The sequence below is a fragment of the Marmota flaviventris genome, chromosome 9, assembly GCF_047511675.1.
Source record: "Marmota flaviventris isolate mMarFla1 chromosome 9, mMarFla1.hap1, whole genome shotgun sequence".
NCBI classification, from domain to species: domain Eukaryota; kingdom Metazoa; phylum Chordata; class Mammalia; order Rodentia; family Sciuridae; genus Marmota; species Marmota flaviventris.
In genome coordinates this window covers 53,885,888-53,901,392 of record NC_092506.1, presented here as the reverse complement: position 1 = coordinate 53,901,392, position 15,505 = coordinate 53,885,888, and the positions used below count along the sequence as shown (strand labels likewise).

General features: G+C 36.2%; 1 protein-coding gene across 1 annotated transcript; it reads right to left on the bottom strand.

Moving 5' to 3' along the window:
* Positions 1-590: 590 nt before the first annotated feature.
* On the bottom strand, positions 591-15,505 carry Tmem9b (TMEM9 domain family member B). Its single transcript, XM_027942292.2, has 5 exons — positions 15,287-15,505; positions 12,827-12,918; positions 9,743-9,851; positions 7,479-7,613; positions 591-1,775 (listed from the first exon to the last, which is right to left on the bottom strand). The coding sequence occupies exons 1-5, from the start codon at positions 15,389-15,391 to the stop codon at positions 1,620-1,622; spliced, it is 597 nt and encodes a 198-aa protein (XP_027798093.1). The 5' UTR covers positions 15,392-15,505; the 3' UTR covers positions 591-1,619.

The following is a 15,505-nucleotide window of genomic DNA, read 5'->3' as shown; positions in this document are numbered from 1 at the left end:
TTCTGACCCTCCTGTTTCAATCTCCCAAGTTGCTAGGTTACAGACATGTGCCACCATGCCTGGAGAGAGTTTTTATTATGAATGGGTGTTGGATTTTGTCCAGTTCTTTTTTGGTGTCCACTGATAGGATCATCTGGTTTTCTTCTTTAAAAGTGATAGATTATATTATTTTAAAATGTTGAACTAGTCTTGTATGCTGTGGGATAAATTTCACTCAGTCATGATTGAACCTATTATTTTTTAATACTAACAATAAAATTAATTTTAGGTTAGATTTTTGGGTGCTAAAAATTTTTTAAAAACCCTAAACAACAACAAAATCAATAGCTCCCAAGAACTTGTTAAGAACTTCTTAGAACAAGCAATCCTTGGGGAATTTTTACATGTCTCAAATTATCAGAATATTTGTATACTTTTCAGAGACTCACCTAAGAATCCATACATTAGCACACACAGCTAATTTAGTGCCAGTGTTTTATGATTAGATTGGTATCAAACTGTCTTACAACAGGTTACAAAATGTCCTTGTATCTTCAAGCTAATCATACAGCAAAGAGGGAGAAGAAACTTAGAGAACATAGACACACTGATAGGTGTTTCAAAAATTATTTTTATTGTTACATTCCAAAGAGGACATGGGAAGAAAAAAGCCAGTTATCCAATAACTGTTATACTTTTCAGAGAGGCATCCAGAATTCTAGTCCTAGTTCAAAGCTGCACACATTAGAGCTTAAACCATTGCCTCTCAACTGACCAGAAATACTGACCAGTATGTCATCACTCCAGGGAAGCTTGGGTTTAAAAGATAATTTCTTTATTGCAAGTGTCCAAGTCCTTAGGATTTGTCCTTAAAAATACTAGGAGAATATGAGGAAGACTACACACACCAAGACTATGTTTAGTCATTAGAATAAACTAGCAAATGGCCAGTTTGTTCTAGGATGCATTGCATCAGACATCACAGTACAGGAAGAAAATCTGCATTTTTGTGAAGAGCTGCCAGGCATTTCAGATCCAATTTACCATAAAATGAAGCCACAGGCCAACCAAATACCAAGATTAATACAGTCAGTGCAAAAGTCAAACGGGTAAGTCAGCACTTTGATGAGGCCAACTACACTGGAAAATATTCATGAAATTTGAAAATAGAAGGTAAGGTCTATTTACAAAAGTTTGTAAAGTAACTTGAGAAAAGTTGGGTCAAGCACTTCCCACATATCCCTCCCCTCTCCCGCCAAAAAAACAAAAACAATAATAAAAACAAAGAACACCAGAAAATTATCTTGAAAATCAAGTTAAAACTATATGGTGAAAAAGAGAGTGCTTATTTTAGGTAAAGGACTTCAAGATAATTTATAGGCAGATATAATTTTATTAGTAAAAGTCAAAGTAGGAAAAGGCTTATTGACTGACTCCAAACTGTGTGCTTTTAAAAATGTCTCCATTAATATGTTAACCAGAAAAAAAAATACTAAGCATGTTTTTGCTTCCAATTTTGAGTCTTCCAGCAAGAATCGGTGAAAACAACAGGGTATTAAAACAAAACCCAGGAAAACTCAGTCAATTCTTTTCAGTTGTCTGCCTTGTGTCTTTCTAGTTACCTTGCATTCGATTTCCAATTAGCTGAGGACAACATGTCGGTCAAAGACAGATTTTCGCTGCTCTTGTACTTGAAGCTTCCAACGCTGCTGGGCATATTCCACCTTGTTTAGAACATTGGCTCGACTGCGGGAGCGGGCCAGCACATCATGGGCATTTGCAAAAGGCTGGTGATCCTGCAAGTCCAGATAGAGAACATCAGAGATGACAAGACCAGCGTAAAGTATACACAAAACAGCAGTTAGCTAGCCATAGAGATGGGAACAGGTGAATTTTTCAATAGAATACCAGTCCTAATTCAAAGCTGCACACATTAGAGCTGTGTGACTATACACTTCTATGCAGAAGAAGGATGAAATCTATGGAAAAAGGTGGTTTAGGAGACATAAGTAAGAAGGATATTTGTGAAACATTTCCATGGGTCACATTTTCCAAAGACATTTCCCTTAAAAAGCAGAGACCAAGGCAAATAAAATGGTCATTTTAAAAAAATTTTGTTTTTTAGTATTTTTTTAGTTGTAGATGGGCACAATACCTTTATTTATTTATCTTTTTATGTGGTGCTGAGGATCAAACCCAGTGCCTCTCCCATGCTAGGAAAGTGCTCTACCATTGAGCCACAACCCCAGACCACAATGGTCATTCTTGTTAAAGAGAAGTCTTCCTTGATTAGTAGGGCAAAGGAAGTCTATTTTCATATCCATATCTCTGTGTTACACAGAATGAAAGGCTTTCCTTGCTTTAATTAATACTATAAAAACATCTGTGACAGAGGAAATATATCTTTAAATTTCCTGACTCCCATTATATTAAAATTATTTATTTGCCTGCTTGGGGCCGCATTTGCCATGGCAGATAAGTTGACAGGATCTTATCTTGATTGGTTTTAATCTCTCCTTATACTCTTTTTAAAAATATTTATTTTTTAGTTTTCAGTGGACACAACATCTTTATTTTATTTTTATGTGGTGCTGAGGTCGAACCCAGCGCCTGCGCATGCCAGGAGAGCACACTACCGCTTGAGCCACATCCCCAGCTCTCCTTATACTCTTAACACAAACTAAATGGGTAGTTTTCAAAAGTTTTCTCATTTCCCCCTTCTCTACCCTGTAATGAAAAGAAATCAAGTGCTATGATTTCTTTCTATTTCCAAGGAATATGAGGATTGATTTACTTCAGGATCTCTATTCTACAAAGACTTGAATTTTTCATTGCTGAGCACCCAATGGCTTCCATGTTAGTTACTGTCTTATGAAAGAGGTATTAAAGGGTTACCCTGATATCTGTAGAAAACCAACCTTTCCTAGCCAAAGTAAACTAATGCAACTGGATGTTTGTAGTCATTACACAGGAAACCACCATGTTAATCTACCTATGAATGAGATATAAACACAGCTGCCTAAATGACAAAAAGCATTCAATAGTAATTTATTGTTTTTGTTTTGCCTTTCCTTGATCTCTTTTTCCTGAAACTCCTATTAGCAAAGTTTCTAAATATTCCAACACAAGATGCAAGCAAGTCACAATTCAGACCTCTAAAACTAAGTTTTGCCTCAAGGAAAGAAACAACATTGTTCTGCTATGCATGTCTAAAAAGCTATATTATATATCTAGGGCAGGAGTCAGCAAGTATTTGAAAAGCTATGAATAACCACATAACTATATGGTGTTATGATACCTGGTCTTGTTTTCATAGCACAACATTTAAACCATGTCTACATGCTCAAAGAGTTTTCTATAAAAAGAATCTTTCCTTGCCATTTTTTTTTTTTTTTGGTACTGGGATTGAACTCAAGGAAACTCAACCACTGAGCCACATCTACAACCCTATTTTGTATTTTATTTAGAGTTAGTCTCACTGAGTTGCTTAGTGCCTCATAGTTGCTGAGGCTGGCTTTGAACCTGTGATCTTCTGGTCTCAGCCTCCCGAGCCACTGGTATTACAGGTGTGGGCCACTGAACCTGGCTTTCCTTGCTTTCTTTATCCAAATATCATTTACTTTTCACTTAATGGTAATGGCTTGTGCAAATCCCATTTATTTTTTATTTTTAATCTTACAAATGAAAATAATAAAGACAATCCTATAAAGTCCAATTTTTTTCAGTTTAAAAAAGAAGGTAAACACAAAGGAAGGCTAAACTTATAGGTTTACTTGATTCCCCATATGGAAATAAACTAATCCAAGGTCATTTAACAAATTATTTTAAAATTTAGCTTGCCTAATTAACTTGATTTGATGTTAGATCTTCTCAATACACATATTTTATTCAGGTAGATTAAAATGACACTATAGGAATATGGTGTTTCAATGAACTTGTATATCAAATATTATTACCATTGGCTTGTTTTAACACAAACAAGGCTGGGAAGAAGGATATACTTTATCAGAAGAGCACCCTGCAGTTTCACATTCATGTTTTCTACTCTTCATGGTAAGGGGAGAAAAATCTTCTTAAGGAACATATTCAAAAGACTAAACAAACTAGTTAATCCTTTTGTTCTGCTCTCCACCTATCAGAACAAGATTGAACTAGCTGCTCGTGGTCATGGATGCTGAGAGAATGCAAATACAGGAGATTTATCTTTTTCCTATGTTTGTTCTTTTTACACCTGATAAAATTACAATGAATACAAAACATGTTTTAATGTAATGCTTTGATAATAGTGATGATGTGTCATGGATATATGATACAGTAAATATTATGACTACTTGCAATGAGCTTCTTAACTATTTGTGCTTTAAAATGTTTTACACTGAACAAAAATGAAAACTAAGAATTTTTAAAAAGCATTCTTAAAAGTATATAAATAAGGAAAAACTTATATCTTGAGTCTAACAATTACAGGAATTTAACTTTTTTGTGTGTGGAGTTGCCATAAATTCATAGCTCTGGTCAGAAAACCTCTCCCTGTCGAGAATTAGTTTAACAGGTATCCAAGGGTCAGCCAGGCCTCTCAGTGACAATATTCTTCAATTAATTGGGTGTGATTTTGCTCCTTACCCAGGGACATTTAGCAATGCCTGTGAACATTTTTGATTGCCATGACTGGAATAGCAATCATGCAGCATTAATCTTCTAGCATTTAGTAGATAGAAGTTAGGGATGCTGCTGAATATCTCACAATAAACAGGATATCCTTTCAGAACAAAGAATTATTCGACCCTAGATAGCTAGTCAGTGTTGAGAAACCCTAAACATGGAAATAGTATAAGAGGCTCTAATATTAGTTTCTAACATACAACATCTGTTTTTCCAGCTTTCCCTGTATTAATTCCATCACTATGCCTAGGTTTTGACCACATCAGATCTCTAGTCTTTTATCCCAGCCTGTCAGTCTCCTCCTGGAATTCTTTTGCAGTAAATATGTGTTTCTTATATTAAAAATAAAATGGAGTGCTGGGAATGTGGCTCAAGTGGTAATGTGCTTGCCTGGCATGCGCGGGGCACTGGGTTCGATCCTCAGCACCACATAAAAATTAAATAAAGATGTTGTGTCCACTGAAAACTCAAAAATAAATATTAAAAAAATTCTCTCTCTCTCTCAAAAAAAATAAATAAATAAAAAATAAAATGGAGAAACCACTATAGTCATTTCATTTACATTTTTTTATTTTATTCATCTCTTTATCCCTAGTAACAAGAACAGAATATTTAACTCATTATCTCATTATATGTTGGTCGAATAAAAACAGCAAGGGAAAAAGAGGTAAAGAGAGGTGCTTTTATGAAAATTCTTGCCAAAAATAAATAAATAAATAAATCTTGCCCAAATAAGCTAAGTATTTATAATTGATACTCATGAGACAACAGTTTATTGTTCCAAAAAGCAGGCTCTGGGGGCTGGGGATGTGGCTCAAGCGGTAGCACACTTGCCTGGCATGCGCGGGGTGCTGGGTTCGATCCTCAGCACCACATAAAAATAAAATAAAGATGTGTGTCCACTGAAAATTAAAAATAAATATTAAAAAATTCTCTCTCTCTCTGAAAAAAAAAAAAAAAAAGCAAGCTCTATTTATAGTTACAACTCAAATCATCTAGCCAGGGTCTCCTTTCCTAGCTTTTACCAACAGGTCCACAAAGGCATTCCAGAGTAAAAGAACTCTTGACTGGTTGGCAAGCTCACTCAGGCTTGGCTTTTAGAATTGATTGTTAAAACTATAAAGAATTTTCTCTCTTTCAGGAACATAGTCCAATAAAATATTTCAATAGAAAAAATATTTCTTTTTTTATTATTTTTTTAATATTTATTTTTTAGTTGTAGTTAGACACAATACCTTTATTTTTTTTTTATGTGGTGCTGAGGATCGAACCCAGGGCCTTGCATGTGCTAGGCGAGTGCACTACTGCTGAGCTATAACCCCAGCCCATAATTTCTTTTGTTGTTGTTCTTGTTTTGTTTGTTTGTTTTATAGTACTGGAGATTGAATCCAAGGCACTCGACCACTTAGCTACATTCCCAGCCCATTTGTTTGTATATTTAATTAATTAATTAATTAATTTTTAACACCATTGTTGAGGCTGGCCTCAAACTTGTAATCCTCCTGCTTCAGCTTCCAGAGAAGCTGGGATTACACTGCCACCATTCCTATTTCTTTTTTAAAACATTTAAAATTTTTAGTCATAGATGGACACTATTTCTATTTTATTTATTTGTGTGGTGCTGAGGATTGAACCCAGTGCCCCATTTGAGACACACCATTGAGACACAACCCCAGCCCAAAAAAGTAATTTCTAATTATATATAATAATAAAATAGTGGAAAATTAAAGAATAATCCCAAACAGGATAATGATAAATCAAACAATACAATTCTCTAAACTATACTGAATATCAAGCTATGGACAAAATCAATATCTAGATACTTTTAAATTAAGTAATGTTAAAATGAAAAGGAGACAATGCATCAATTTATATACTGATTATGCCAACTATTTGTACAAATATAAATGTGTTTTAGAGACAGAAGGAGGAGGGCTGGGGTGGTGGCTCAGTGGTACAGTGCTTGCCTAGCATATGCAAGGCCCTGGGTTTGATCCTAAGCACCACATAAAAACAAAAAAATAAATAAAGGTATTGTGTTCAACTACAATTAAAAAAAAAAAAAAAGACTGAAGGAGGATCTGATTTTTTTTTAAAAGCAGGAGGAGGGATGGGGTTGTGGTTCAGTGGTAGAGTGCATGTTTGAGGCACTGAGTTTGATCTTAGCACCACATAAATATAAAATAAAGATATTGTGTCCAACTAAAACTAAAAAACAAATATTGAAAAAAAAAAACAGGAGGAAAACATAAAACCTCAGAAAGTCATCAACTTATATTTCAATAAGAAAAGAATGCTGTGTCTTCATGGTTTCCATTAGCAAATTTTCTTTGCCTTCTAAAATATTTGGTGATACTAATAGGAAAAGTGTTTCAGGCAGGAACTTGGGAAGAAAACTATATCAGATGCTTTTCTCAAGGCAAACAGAATATGGGTCATCATTTTAAAGTAACAAATTATGGCTTTACAGAACGATTTCCTCATAAAGAGATAGACACTAAAATTAGAACTCTCTTTAGTGTCTCAGATTGAGGATGTGTTTCATGTGCAATGCTTTTTTTGCTACTGGGGGTTTAACCCTGGGGCACTTTACCACCGAGCTACATCCCCAGCCCTTTTAATTTTTTTCATTTTGAGACAGGGTCTCCCTAAATTGCTTAGGGTCTTGCTAAGTTGTGAGGCTGGCCTCAAATCTGTGATCCTGCTGTCTCAGCCCCAAGCTGCTGGGATTACAGGAGTGTACAACTGCACCTGGCCTATTCATTTGCTTAATTTCACTTTACATCAGATGATGACAGACACTGGCTATGAGCAGCTAAGGCAGGCTAGAAACTTACCCCAACATCATCATCGCTTTGTATCAACTGTGAGTGTCCAAAGAGGCGTCTCTTCAGTATAGGCTCAATCAGGGTAAGATACACCATGTATAGAAGTAGAAGCCCCAAAATAGAGAGATAAATTATAATGGTAACCTAAACGAAATTGAAAATAAGTTACATTGCTAATCAAGCCAAGAAATCAGAAGTTTGTCATGATAATTGTAAAGCCATAGTGAAGACTGATTTATCTGCCAAGCATATAGGATTTCTATACCAACCAGATTCTAATAAGACACAAACTCAAATCTTTACCAAAGTACTATTTAAGATAAAGGAGAAAAAGCATTTTGTCTTTGGGATCTTTTTATGAATCTTCAAAAACTTCATCTTCACTTAATACTAATCCTTTGTCACCATTGCTAACATAGCAGTTTTTGTTGTTGTTTTTTTTTTAACCTGAACATAGTCTCCTAGAAGAAGTCTTGCTAAAACAATTTAAAGGAATCGTAACAGAAAATGTAGTTCAGATAAATTTCAACAGGATACTCTTTTAGATCAATTTAAGTCTACAGAAACACTTTTTAGGCCACTGATTTTCTTGGGATATTAATTTGTGTGCTGACCACACAAATGAGACACACACAAGGAAGGCTATAATAAAATAGAATAGACAATAGCAATTGTTGACAAGGATGTGGAGAAACAGAAACATCATACACTGCTGGCAAAATGGTGCAACCACTTTGGAAAACAATCTGGTTGACTGTTAAATTACACATAAGCTTACTACTTTCTGGAATTTACCCAAGAGAAAGGGAAACATATATCCACATAAAGACATGTACACAGATAGTCCTAACAGTATAAATCTGGAAATAACCCAAATGTCTATCAATTGAGGAATGAATATTCATAAAATGGAACACTATGGCAGGTGCAATGGCATCCTCCTATAATCCCAATGGCTCGGAAGGCTGAAGCAGGAAGATCCCAAGTTCAAAGCCAGTCTGTGCAACTTAGCAAGCCCCTAAGCAAGGCCCCCCTGTCTCAAAATAAAATATATTTTTAAAATAAAATGGAACACTCTTCAACAATAAAACAGAATAAAGTACTGATACTTGCTACAACTTATAAAAAAACCATGGGCTGGGGTTGTGGCTCAGTGGTAGAGCGCTTGCCTAGCATGTGTGAGGCACTGAGTTTGATTCTCAGCACCACATATAAGCAAATAAATAAACAAAAGTCCATCAAACTAATAAAAATATTTTTAAAAATAAGAATAAATAAAAACCATTAAGCTAAATGAAAAAAGGCAGTCACAGAAGACTATATACTACATAATTCCATTTATGACATGTTCAGATATATACTGATAGAAAGTAGAATAGTGATCAAGTGATTGTTTCGGGCTGGGGACAGCAATGAGGATTAACTATAAATGAGCATAAAGGGATATTTTTAGGGTAATGGGAATGATTTAAAATTATATTTTAAAAAGTTGTTTTAAGTTTATTAAAATTTATATAATTGACACTTATGATGAGTAAATTTTAAATTTGGGCACATAAATTATATGTGCCCAAAAACTATGTAAAAAGACAAAGTACAGTGAGGATTTCTCTGTGGTACTAAACCCTGCTGGAGCAGGAGCTCTCCTGTGGGGTCTATCATAGCAGAAATCTTATTATGACTGACCATTACAACAAAGCTTTTTTTTTTTTTTTAGGAAAGGAATGGTAAGCACCATATTAAAAAAACTTGAGAAAACCACCATTAGTCCTAACTATAATAAAGAAATTGAGCCCATCAGAATCCAAATAGCGATGATAGTTATGTATATTCCATTTCCTATAAGAATTGAAGAAGGGAAATCTTAAAATTAGAACTAATATTTCTGAAATAGTTATATATGTATATGTATATGTATGTATGTATATATATATATATATATATATATATATATATATACATACACACGTGTGTGTGTGCATGTGTGTGTGTGTGTGTGTATAAACTTATTCAAAGGGTTAGGAGATTAGTGAATGGAGGGCTTAATCATGCTACTGTCCCACTAGCCTTTGGTGTACATGGCCAACAGAGAAACTAGGATACCTTTCTGGAATATGATGATTAAACATAGCACATTTTAATACATCTATCCATTTTACGTATCTATCTAACATATCGATAACCACAAAGCAACTCAATTAGGCAGGCCCATTATCCCTTTTGGAAAGGGGGTTCAAATTTTCTGTCTTGTCTAGAGACCATGTATATTTCACCTTGATCGTAACAGAGCTTCTTTCCTCATATTTGCATTCACAGCGTAGACAGTATGCTTCTACATCAGGCCCCCGCACAGGCATGGGCTCTACAACATGAAGGCAATCACTGAAAACACAAATAAAATATTGCTAAAGCCTGGCTTGATTTTGTACTTGCACTGATCAAAACTTCCTGAAATCCAGAAATATCATTGAACTTACCCCAGTGAAAGAACATAAGAAACAAATAAAGCAAAGTGAAAACATTTCCTCTCTCAATATTAGCATTTTGGTAAGATTTTATAGTCTAAGAAGTAATAAAGACACATACATAGTAGTGGTCTATTTTCAGTTGCTATTGTTAACAGTTACAAATGCCTGTGTTAGTGGGATATATGTCTGTTCTATGTCCGGGGCAGGTATCACACATTTTTATTACTTTTCTCAGCTATTAAGAGTTTACCACTCTGATTACCTTCAGCAAAAGGAGGCAAAGTTTTTCTGTCCTGCTGGCTACAGAACAATTTTTTTTTCCTTTTGGTACTCTTCCTTAGACATTTCTGGCTTAAACTATTCAATAACTCAACTACAGCAACCTATCCTACCCCACCCATTCTTCTTGGGGACACTCAATGCTCTAGCTGAGTCCTTTTCTTTGTCCTATCAAAATGCACATTTTTGTGCTCTTTTACCTATGAAATGTGGCATTTGAAAGAAAACACAAAATGATATAAATGATAAAAGCTGTTATCATAACAGGTAATTAATTTTAACAACAGTAATAAAAAATTAAACATTCACTAGTAGAATTTCAAATAAGAGTAAGCTATTCCATAAGTAATACCATAAAAGTTTCCTATTTCAGGTTCATAAACCTCAGCAATACCTAAGAATTACTTGAGAATCTAAGTGCCGAGTAAATATTGAGTATTTCTTTTGAAGGACAAATACTTTATAGTAACAACAGGTGTTGGATACTGTGCAACAGTTGTGCAAGTCTTGCACTGAAGAAGCAGGGAGGTTCATTCAAACCAACCAGTCAGGAGCCGAGCTAAACCTAGAGGCAGTTCAGCTATTTTTGGGAACTAGGCAACAGTTCCCCCTAGTGTCAAAAGGAAGATATTATAGATTTGAACCACACCCCAAACACAAACCAGAATAAAGTTTGGAAGCCTGACTTCATCTATACCCTTCACAGAATGAAATATCTATTCCTGATTTCAGAAATAGGCAACGGGTACTCAGCATATGACCCCCATCAATCTAATGCCTGACCTACATGTTTCATCTGTACCTTTGGGCATCCATTTCTTTTATGTTCTGGATATATTGATATTGGAGGCCTCAGGAAGCAACAATATCCTGATTGATGACAACCTGTTTTACTTTCTAAAGCAAGTTAAAAATTTCAGTGCCAATTGGGAAACTATTCCAGTAAAAGGTTAAGCTGTAAGAAAGAAGCAAGGGAAATTGGGATAAGGGAAGGAAGAAAAATCTCAAACAAGGCTTATTTTCAACTGTTTATTTTCAAAGCTCTATTTTGACTAATAACCAGGAATGAACAATGTATGGCTTTATCTGAGCCTGGAATAACAAAAAGTTAGTGAAGAGATTGGTATAAATCACTGAACAGTGAGTTTATTTGCAACCCGAATTCATACTCTTTTACTGACAACAAAACTGATCTTGTTAATCTTCAGAATCTTTGGAAAATTTATAGAAGTAACTTAATGATTATTTGAAGGTGTTGTGTTTTTTTTTTTTGCATTATATAAAGTAACTTGCTGATACAAAATCTGTAATAATATTGTCAAATCACTTTGTAATATGAAACCTTTTAAAGTGGAACACAAAAAGTTCTCAGGAACACATCAAACAGACTAAACCTAAAAGCATTCATCATGAGAAGAATAAACAATGACATCAGAGAAGCTAACCATGTTCAAAGGCAGGCTTTTCTTTTTCAAAGTCAGTTGTGACAGAAAGAATTTAATCTTGCTTTCAGACCCTTTGCTGATTATTGAGCGATGAAATCAGATTCTTGTGAAAATAGCTAGCATTTAGAGCTATTTTCCTTGGATACCTAACCCCTATGAACATCAATAAACTATGAACATCACAATTCTATGGGAAGGCATACACCCATCCTACTATAACACATCTGTTTCCCAACTGTTTCATGGAGCATATAGAAAAAGTTATCACTGGGGCTGGGGCTGGGGCTGAGTGGTAGAGTGCTTGCCTCGCATGCATGAGACACTGGATTTGATTCTCAGCACCACAAATAAATAAATAAATAAAATATATCAACAACTAAAATACTAAACAACTAAAATGTGTGTGTGTGTGTACAAAGCTATCATTTATAAGGTCTACTGTGATAAACAAAGACTACTGGTGGCTGGCTAGTCAGGATTCCAATCACTATAGGTCTGCCTGATTGCCTGAAGGCAAAAGGATCACTATCTCTGTATACATACAAACTAATTACTCACACCAAATGGGAAACTAATATATATATAGTTCATTCATCATCATTCCTGAGAGCTCTGACACTTTTAAACATAGCCTCTTCTATGTGGCAATACCAAATATTATCAAAACTGATGTTGTACAAATTATAATTCAGATGAAGGTTTGCTTACCTTTCACTGAAAAGTAAGAGAGAAAAAGGCCCCTCACCAAATGGTGCGGCATAGGCAGGTAACAATGGGTAGTTTAGGTGCCAAAAACTCAGTGCTGGGGCTGGGATTGTGGCTCAGTGGTAGAGCACTTGCCTAGCATGTAGGAGTACTGGGTTCGATTCTCAGCACCACACATAAATAAATAAATAAGATAAAGGTCCATCAACAATTAAAAGGAAAAAAATTAAAGAAAAAAAAAACTACTCAGTGACATCTGCATATAAAACTTTCCCTGTGGAGGGAAATATAGTGTTTTTTAGCTTTATATCATGCCCTTAGCCTTACTCTTTTTCTTTTTTTTTTGCTTAAAAAAAGATATACTTAAGAAGAAAATGACACATTGGATACACATCCTGAGCCAACAGTAATAACCACAGAAAGAAATGTGGCAGGTAATTCAGTGATCCAGAATACTTACCAATCTTTCTGGGATATGTTCTTATTATAAATATGTCCAGAATTCTCTTTATAGGGAGGACAGATACATTTACATCGAACATCCTCGAAATTCTGTAACCAAAACGAAAACCTAGTATAATTTATGATTTATCATTCATATCTTTTAAAAACTGCAAATATTCACTTTGCTAAACATCCTGTCAAATTTTATTAAACCACTCATTTAAAATTTTAATTTTGAGTGATGTAAGTCTTAAAACCATAAGTCCTTTATGCTAAGCTAATGAATCATTATATATTACATTAAATTATTTTGAAATAATATGTAATACATGATCTGTTACTTATTAATCACATAACAATCAAATTGTGTTAATGTTATCACTGCCTACCTGCCAGTAGAAAAATATATAGTTGACAAATAGTTGTGCCTATAAATAAGAATGCTAATTACAAAAGGATGGGGGAGACATATGCCTGTAATCTCAGGAGGCTGAGGCAGAAGGATTACAAATTCAAGGATAGCCTGGGTAATTCAACAAGATCCTATCTTAAAATAAAAATTTTAAAAAGGGCTGGGAATAGCTCAGTGGTAGAACAAGTGTTTAGTATAGTGAGCTCCTGAATTTGATCCCTAGTATCACAAAAAAACAAAGTTGCAATTCTTTTGCCTACCATCTTTCACCCTTTGGTAGAAAGGCACTGACGTGGATAAAATGGACTGACTATAAGGAAAGAATTTTTAGAGGCACTTAGCTACAACTAAGAAGGAAGTACATAGGGGAAGTAGCTTAATTCTAGTTGAGATCAGCTTATTCTACTCTTCCCAGGAAACTTTGCTACTAATCTCTGGTTGACAGCGAGGACAACTTCTAACAACAACAACAAAAATTCAAGAGGCAGGGGCTGAGGATATAGCTCGGTTGGTAGAGTGCTTGCCTTGCATGCACAAGGCCCTGGGTTCAATCCCCAGCATTAAAAAAGAAAAAAAAAATCAAGAGGCATATACAGACAGAAAGTGTAAAGGAGAATTTGAGAAAACAATTACTCGTTTGTCCCCAGAAGACCATGCCCATTGCTCCCACATACAGCCCTATGTCTGGCAGAGCTGTTCACTGATCATAAACTTACTCAGCAACCATTCAGTGTTTACTCTGTGCCAGACCTTGTGGCTCAATGAGTAAATTCAGATAAGCATGAGACATTGCTCCTGCCCTAGGACACACCCTAAGAAGAGATTAACACATACATGACCACAATATACTACATAAAGTGATGATGAACAATATGCAGTTTTAAAAGTCAAGAGACTTGCTGCTGTCTCTGTTTCTGGTGGGAGGTCAGAAAGAATTTCAAAAAGAACTCCTTTTCAAAAACATCTGCCTGCCTGTAATCTATCTTAGTCCCTGTGTTTAAAGATATTATAGATCTCTCTACTGTTGTGTATAACTAAAAAGAATAAAAAGGATATTATAGATTTAAGCTCCTATTTAAAAATGCAATGGCTTTCTGTTTTCCCATCACACTAATGTGAAGTCTTTCTATTTTTGCCCCCAAATGATTTAGCTCATCAAAGAAGAAAAACAAGTATGTATGAGACCAGGACAGGCTGAGACAGGAGGATCCCCAGTTCAAAGCCAGCCTTAGCAATGGCAAGGCGCTAAGCAACTTAGTGAGACTCTGTCTCTAATAAAATACGAAATTGGGCTGGGGATGTGGTTTAGTAGTTGAGTGCCCCTGAGTTCAATCTCTGGTACCCCTCTCCAAAAAAGAAAAAAAAGAAAGAAAAGTAAAAAGAAAGAAAGAAGGAAAAAAACTTGGGGAAAGGCCATAATCTCACCTTTCCTGTGGTTTGTCTCATTCCTTTTCCACTAAATTATAAGAAAGAGAGAAGGCAAGAAAGAAGCTAAGAGGTCCTTGAGAGGGAGAGATGAGACTATTAAGCTGGTGAGAGATACTCTGTAGGTCCTGCTACTAAGGGAGGCTACCAGGAAAGATTAGTTTCCATGATAGGAAGGGAATCTGTTTAGGAATGAGTTCAGGGGAGTTAGTTCCTAATAGGAAAAACTTCTATAAGGGAGGAGCTTCCTATCATTTGGTTTGGAGAACACGGAGGCTGAGGCTGGTGGAGGGTAGGGGGTAAGGTATCAGAGCAGGTGGAGAGTTAAAGATTCTTGGAAAGGTTGTAAAGTTTGAGATGGACGCTGTCTGGGCTGGGGAGGGAAATGTCAAAACGTGGAAGAGTAGCTGTCAGGACTGGGTGTGGGGGCGGCGATTGCCAGGCTGTCAGGACTGAGGGCAGGAGTGCTACCGGGCAGTAAAGAGTGGGGGTGAGTGCTGCCAGGGCTGTGAAGCTAGGAGCATGGCTGTCAGGGCTGGGACAGGGCTCGGGTAGAGAGCAAGTAGGCAGACCCAGTTTTCGCAAGGCCAGAAGTAGGGGAGGAGCTCCTGTCAGGAGGGAAGGCTGGGCGGGACTCACCTTGGCGGCGTCTGTCAGCTGTACCAGCAGCAGTACAGAGAGCGCCAGGCAGGACAGGCTGAGCATGGAACCAAGTCGAAGGAGACCTCCCCACAGAATCGCCATCACCGCCGCCCAGCCAGCCGGCAGCCCGGAGGCCGGAGACCAACTCCCGGCTCGGAATCCGGCTCGGTATCCTCCGTCCGCACTTCCGTCTGGGACTTCACGTCATCAGCCGCG

Bases quoted from the DNA above. Each gene is read 5' to 3' on its own strand.
- Tmem9b (XM_027942292.2), bottom strand. From the start codon at position 15,391: ATGGCGATTCTGTGGGGAGGTCTCCTTCGACTTGGTTCCATGCTCAGC. The intron at 12,919-15,286 runs GTGAGTCCCGCC...TTTTGGTTACAG, and splicing joins AGCTGACAGACGCCGCCAAG to AATTTCGAGGATGTTCGATG. The intron at 1,776-7,478 runs GTAAGTTTCTAG...CTGGACTTGCAG, and splicing joins AAAGCGATGATGATGTTGGG to GATCACCAGCCTTTTGCAAA.